Genomic DNA, 7459 nt, shown 5'->3' on the forward strand with positions numbered 1-7459 from the left:
TTATTATTTATTAAATCTATTTCATTCAACACAAAAGCTCTGTAAATACCAAAAATATAACCAATAATTAGTATAGTACTAATTATTTTTTATCATAACTTTTCAAGCTGTTAAGTGTCTATAAACATCATAAAATTGTTATTTTCAAAGTTATACTAAACTAACTGATTTGAAAGAATAGAAAAAATAATAAATGTGTATATTTCAAAGTAGTATTTGTCCCAATAATTTAATTAATAAAAAATTATTTTGTAGTAAAAACAAAAGCTATTTTGTGGTTTTAATTTCACAATGAAAATGAGCATAAATTTCAAAACCCAATAACACTTAAATAATATTACGAGTACTTTGTCTTTGACATTGAGGTTAGTTTTGAATTTTTTTATACTTTGTTATTATCTATTCAGCATTGCCTAATTTGCTACAAGTTAATTAAAAACAGTAATGGCAAAATTACTTCTGAATGATTCAAAATAATTGCAAAAAATGAATCAGAAATAACAATAAAGATTCTGAATAAAAGGAAGAAACACTACAAAAAAGAATAAAGATTATTAAAAGAGTGTATCAAACAAACATTAAATCATAAAAAAGTAAAAACTATTTGATATGGTGAAATAATATTTTATTGATTAATGTTACTGAATAATATGAATGTAATAATTAAAATAAATAGGTGATGAAAATTAATACAAGTTATAAAGTCTATAAAAAAAACAAATAAGATTCCTATTTAAAAAATAAAAATTTCAATATAAAAATGATGAGTATTGAGTATTGTAATACCTAACAATGTTATTTATTTCTTGATAAAACAAAATAAGTGAGTTAAGTTCTTTATAATATTATTCATAACTCTCATTTTAATTAGATATCTATTTTTTTTTGAATTTTCAATAGTAATTCACCAAATAAATATCTTTTTTTTTGTTTTTATTTATACAGAATCAAGTATTAGAATAGTATTATATACAAAAATTAAAAATATCCAATATTTAATTATTTCTTTAATAAAACTATTTTTCATTACCAACAAAAATAAGGTATTAATAAAGGAGAAGTAGAGAACAATGAGTTGTGATTATTATACTTGTTTATCCACTTTTAGAATTATTTTTATTGATTTAGCTATTATATAGTAATTCAGAAAATATTTGTCTATTATCAAATAGAAAAGGTTTTCTTCCTGAATTAATTTGAATGGGATGAAACCTTCCAAATGAAATTGCAACTGCTACATTTCTCCAAGGAATTTTAAATTTTTTCCAGAAACATCCATTAATTGTATAAAAGATTTCTTCATTAAAGCAATCATATCCTATACCAATAATATTTGTCTGTCCTACTTTATTTCCATAAGCCAATCCTTGTGCAATTGTTTTATAAGTTGATTCTAAATAAACCTTTCCATCATCTGAATGAAAACCAATGCTATTCTTTAACCAACCTAATTGAGAAGATATTGTACATTCATAATTATCTTCATCAATACATCCAATAGAAATCCAACTATTACCAACAACAGTAATTTCAATATAACGTATTCCTTTTAAATAATATACCTCTCCTTGGATAGTACTAAACATCTGTTTTTTATAGTAATTAGAAAATGTTCCAAAGTCTCTTGAAACAATTAAATCATATTCTTCCATACTATTTTTATCTTTGATTCTTCTAATAGAATCTTCAATTACTTCAATATCATTTGAAAATGAAATAAATTTATTGAATGTAAATAAATGTTTGTTTTGATACTCTTTGATTGGTGGAAAATAAAAAGTATTAGAAAACTCATGATGGTTTGATCTAAGATTTAATAATTTAAGTATACTTGGAGAAAGATGAACTTCTGAACATGACTCGATATAAAAAGTGAAGGTATTATTTTGTTCATGTTCAAAAGGAATAGTTAATCTTCTACTATTTACTAACTCTATTTTTTTCAATGACATTAAAAGATTAGTGAAATGTACACCACCACTATTAATGATTGTTAGTTCTTCTAAACTACTATAACTACATTTACAAAAACTAAGTTGAAAAGAATTTATAATTCTAATTCTTTTCAACGACTTCATTTCACAATTTTGAAATGTTGATTCTTGACATGAACATAATAACATTTGTTGAAGATTTTCTAGAGAAGATGAAATAATAATAAAGTCAATTTGATTCATAAATAATTCTTTAATAAATCTTAAAGTTGGTTTAAATTTCCAATGAGTAGTTTTACTAGAATAATTAATATGAATAGTAGTAATATATGATGGAATATCCCATTTTGTTGTAGTAGTTATTTCTTCAAAAATCAATTCTTTTGGATACATTTTATTTAATAATTCATTCATTGAATTATCAATCAATCGTTTAAAAAGAATACAACAACCTCCATCACAAATTACATTTTTATTCCACTGTTCATTTAATTCATAACTTATTCTTCTATACCATGAATTAGTAACTTGACTTTTAAATAATTCTTTTTTTGAGTTATTATCAAAAATAATATAAAAATTTATTATTTGATTATCAGGAATAAGTGATTCTATTTTTTGAATCAATTCAATATTATTCTTCTTTAATTCAATTACATTTCCATTTAAAGAATAAATTAATAATGTTGATGGTATTTTTATAAACTTTTCCCTTCCATAACTGGTATATCTTGTAAGAAAATATAATACTAATTCTAAATCCCCTTCCAAATAATTTAAATGAACGAAACTCTTATAATATTTTAATATTAAGTTATTCATATTTTCGATTTCATTCATCTGGTCTTCTTCAGTTCTTTTATACAATTTTAAATGAGTTACTTTTTCGAATATTTCAGATGCATTTGATTCATTTAACAATCCATTTTTAATAATTGGATAAAAATTAGGATTTCTTATTCTTTTAGTTTTTGTTAAAAGTTCTATAGATGAAATTGGCATATCACTGAAGTCAATTGTTTCTATTTGAAAATGATTTATAAGCCAACAAAGGTCATTATCATTTCTAAATAATGGATTTACTTTAAGTGCAAATAATGTTGACAAACATTTTTTATTAATAACCATAAAATTTTCTAAATCATTTTTACTTTCAAAATAATGAATAACATTCAATAAAAAGGGAAGTTCGAGACAAACCATCATTTATTTTTTCTTTCTTATATTTTAAGTTTATTTTCTTTTTGTTATTCTTTTTTATAAAGTAACTTTTAATTCAATAAAATTCTAAACTCAAATATGAAACAATTTATCTTTTTTGCATTACTTTACACTTCAACTTATGCTGCAATCCATATTTTAACTGAAAAAGAAGACCATGCTACTCTTCATGTTTCTTTTAATGATTTAATCAAAATTCAACTTAGAACAAATCCATCAACAGGATATGCTTGGAATATTGAATACCCAACTGACACCTTTTCTTTAAGCCAAGACACAATCAAAGCAGAACCTCATCCTTCTGGAATGGTAGGTTTCCCAAGTATTCGAGAAATTCAATTAAAACCATTAAAAGTTGGAACGACAACTATTAAATTAGGTTATTCAAGACCATGGGAAAAAGGAAAAGAGCCATTAAGAAGTCTTACTTATACCGTTGTAATAAGATGAATAATCTTTTTGAGTATAATTTAGTTTTTATTTTTTAATTTTTTTTAATTATTTATATAAGAAAAACATTTCTTAAATATTCTTTATCTTTCTTAGATAGAACTTAAAATATTTAAGTGTGTTATGTCAAATTTAATGATAAGTATTGCTCTTTCTGGAGATGCGTTTGTTGGGAAAACTTGTTTTTTCAAAAGATTTTCTAGTGGTGAATTTAACCCAAATACTGCTTCTTCAATTGGTTGTGATGTAATTTGTAAAAAATTGATTTTAGATGGAAAACAATATAACGTCCAATTATGGGACACAGCAGGACAAGAAATGTTTCGTTCAACAACTGCAACTTATTTTAGAAATCGTCATTGTATTTTATTTATGTTTGATGTAACAAATAGTGAATCTTTTACACATATTGAGGATTGGATGAAAGTATTTTATGAGATTCAAAACGAAGATAAAAAGACATTATTAGTATTAGTTGGCAATAAAAATGATATGATTGCTGAAAGACAAGTATCACCAGAAGATGCAAAAGACTTTGCTAAAAGTCATAACATCAATTATTTTGAATGTAGTGCAAAAGAGTTTGTTTCAATCAATTTTTTTTATTTACTTATTAAATTTACCATATAGAAATATAAACATTGACAATATCATTGAATTTGTTATTAGAGAATTACGTCTGCAAAGGATGTTAGTAGAAACCCTTCCAAAAGAAATAGAAAAGATTGATGAACCAATAATACTTCAAAACAATGATTCACATCAAATAGCAGAACAACAAAATGGTGGTGTGTGTTGTTAACTTTCAATCTTAGTTATGATATTAAAACCAAAAATAATTTAAAACAATTTTTTTTAATTTCAACTTCTTTTTCAATTAGTTACTTCACTTAAACTAAAGTAGCATATCCAGAATTTTTACGTTTCATTTTAATGGCAATTATAGTAATAATCAGCACAATAACAAAAAGAACATAGAAAAGAACTCCAAAAATAATCCACCCAATCGGTGTTGTACTGTTATTGTAGTCATCGTCATCTTTGTTGTTGTTATTGGAACTACTACTTTCTGTTGGTTTTTGAGAACTAGAACTACTGTCATTGTCGTCGTCATCATCATCTGGAGAGTTCATATAAAATTCAACTCCAATAAATGCTTCGTCATTGAAGTTTTGAGGTCCAACAAAGATGAATTTACTTTGATTTGCTTCTAAATTGAAAGTGAGATAAGTACCATGAATGTCACAATTATTAATTCCACTTACAGCAATATCTTCTAATTCTGTTGGATTAGACATTTCTTTACTGTTTTGTTGAGTAACATAACATTCATTTGCAGTAACAATCAAAGAGTCAGAAGTAGTACTAGGAGAACATGTTCTAACAGTTACAGTTGTTTTTTTCATAACATTAATATGGAACCAACTACCTTTTGTCGTTCCATATTCACTACCAAAATTAGTTTCTTTTGAATATCTATTTAATACTAAATATTCAGAATATCCATCTTCATATGGTAACTCAATTGCTTTATTACAAACAGAATTCTTTGGTACTTCTTCAGTGAAAATAACAAATCTGTATTGCTTTAAATTCAAGGTTGATTTAGACTCAGAATAAATATTAAGATAATATTGTTGTTCTCCTTTTAATGAGACTGACATTGCTGCAGCTCCATTAACACAGCCTTTTCCTTCTGAATTATAATCAATACATGAAGCACTCAAATCACTATCACCAAAACATCCTGTTGTTATCTCAATACCCGTATCAATAATTGTCTTAGGGAAACATGTAGACACATCAACTTTTTGATCTTCTGGTAAAACAAATCGGTAAAAACTAGATGCAGCTGATTTAGATGAGCATAATAATTGTGAAGCAGAATTATCAAATGAATGAATTGCAGTAAATGGAAGGGTAATAAACATAGCATCAGGACAATTATGATAATAATTTTCTTCTTCTGAAATAAATTGAACAATAAGACCTTTTTGTCCATAATCATTATTGGAATAAACAAATATGTATTGTGATTCTTTAGCAAATGACAAATGTGCTTCTCCTTGAATTAATTGTTCGCATTGTATAAGTCCACATTCATATGGAAATTCAATCCAAGCAATTTTTGATCGTGTGGCACTCATACCAAGGATTGTATACTTTTCATTAACAATGTCTGAACTACGTTTTAACAAATACCATAATCCTGCATCAGTCTTTGCAACAGAATGACATCCATGAATAGAAGTTTGAAGTCTTTTAACATCAGCAATCTCACTGTATTGTGTTGGTCTAATTAATTCACGTGCACTTTCACATGTGTCATGAGAACTAGCTTTTTCATAAACAGAAAGAGTTATTTCACAATTACCAGTATTGCAGTATGCTTTAATATAATAGTTTTGTCCTTTTTCTGTTTTCTTTACAATATAATTATTTTCACCACACTCTCCATATTCACTTCCATCAAATGCACAATTCTCATCTTCACAATTATTAATTAATTCTACAGAAACTCCAATTGGTTTTAAACTGGAATCAAGTGACTTACATGTAGAAATAACTACCTCACTTCCTGTTCCTTCAAGTGTTAAATACACTGATTTATGTTCTTGTTCATCTAAACATGCACCTGCTTGTGTTGGCCATGCATCTGGAATATCAATGGTTCTTGTAAATGGAAGTAATTTAATTGGGAGTGATCTGGTACAAGTAGCTGGAATTGACTCAGATAAATAATCAATAGAAATTTCAAACTGTCCTTCTTCGCCAAGATTACCTCTAACCCCAATATAATACACTTCATTAACTTCTGTTTTAAAAGCAAGTATGGATGACTTTGATGATTTTCCACAACCATCATCTGCTTCTTTCATACATCTAGCATCAGTACAAACTAAATTATTTAACTCTTTAACAACAACAAGATGTGTATCAAAATTGGTATAATAATTACAGGTATTAACAACTAAATATCTACCATCTCCTTTAATTTTATACCATAAGGTGGGGTATGCTTGTTTATAACAAAGTGGTTTACTAGCAGGGACTTTACTCTTTAATAACAACCCTCTATCAACAAATCTTACTTGAGTAACTTCTTTTGCAACATTGCATTCAACATTAGGATTGTCTTCATGAGCTATTTTTGAATTAGTTTAATTCTTCTATTTTACTATTTATTGAAATCGTAATGATGAATTTAGGATTTGTTTAAAAAAAGAAAACAAACAAGAAGTGATACTGAAAGAAACTACTCCTTGGTCATCTGGATTAACTAATTTTACAAGGATATAATAAGTAACTCCTTTTTTAATTTCAAAGTCAATAACTGGAAAATCTGAAGCAAGACTACAACCATTGTCTATTCCAGAAATTGTCTTAAAATTACTTGCAACGCCATCTGAAGAACACCCCTCAAAAATAAGTATTTCAGATGGAATTACAGTAGAAGCATCACATGTATTTATATTAATAATTGTATTGTCAAAGTCATCAGGAGCAGTTGCTTTATAATAAATACCATAAGCCGTTTGGGTTTGTCCATTTGCATCAATAATTTGTGAAACTGATGTATTTGATCCAAAACTTGCTTTTCCAAAATAAGTTGGTAAATTAAATTTAACAGCATCTTTACAAGTAAATTGAGCGTTAACAAGACTAATGACTATTGTTAAGAAAACCAACATTGTCAATTAATTTTCTTTTTTGAGATCATTTGATCTAATATTATTTATTAAATTTTTTCCTTTTGATTAGTTTTTTTTTCCTTTTTTCATTTTAATTTCGTTTTTCATTCTTTTATTTATTTTTAGGTTTTTTGGAAGTCAATCATTATTAAAAAGAATGCA

The 7459-nt window shown here is 25.9% G+C and overlaps 4 protein-coding genes across 4 annotated transcripts; 2 read left to right on the top strand and 2 right to left on the bottom strand.

Moving 5' to 3' along the window:
• Positions 1-1124: 1124 nt before the first annotated feature.
• ENU1_108560 (SPRY domain containing protein) lies at positions 1125-3062 on the bottom strand (the record flags this gene model as incomplete). Its single annotated transcript, XM_008859490.1, has 1 exon — positions 1125-3062. The coding sequence occupies one exon, from the start codon at positions 3060-3062 to the stop codon at positions 1125-1127; it is 1938 nt and encodes a 645-aa protein (XP_008857712.1).
• Positions 3063-3233: 171 nt separating this feature from the next.
• Positions 3234-3605, top strand: ENU1_108570 (cysteine protease inhibitor 2 (EhICP2), putative; the record flags this gene model as incomplete). Its single annotated transcript, XM_008859491.1, has 1 exon — positions 3234-3605. The coding sequence occupies one exon, from the start codon at positions 3234-3236 to the stop codon at positions 3603-3605; it is 372 nt and encodes a 123-aa protein (XP_008857713.1).
• A 123-nt stretch (positions 3606-3728) lies between these two features.
• Positions 3729-4407, top strand: ENU1_108580 (Rab family GTPase; the record flags this gene model as incomplete). Its single annotated transcript, XM_008859492.1, has 2 exons — positions 3729-4186; positions 4236-4407. 2 exons carry the CDS (start codon positions 3729-3731, stop codon positions 4405-4407), a joined length of 630 nt encoding a protein of 209 aa, XP_008857714.1.
• Positions 4408-4495: 88 nt separating this feature from the next.
• ENU1_108590 (hypothetical protein) lies at positions 4496-7297 on the bottom strand (the record flags this gene model as incomplete). The annotated part of the gene is made up of 2 exons (XM_008859493.1): positions 4496-6750; positions 6841-7297. The coding sequence occupies 2 exons, from the start codon at positions 7295-7297 to the stop codon at positions 4496-4498; spliced, it is 2712 nt and encodes a 903-aa protein (XP_008857715.1).
• Positions 7298-7459: the final 162 nt, after the last annotated feature.

The sequence above is a fragment of the Entamoeba nuttalli genome (assembly GCF_000257125.1).
Source record: "Entamoeba nuttalli P19 unplaced genomic scaffold asmbl_4643, whole genome shotgun sequence".
NCBI lineage: Eukaryota > Evosea > Mastigamoebida > Endamoebidae > Entamoeba > Entamoeba nuttalli.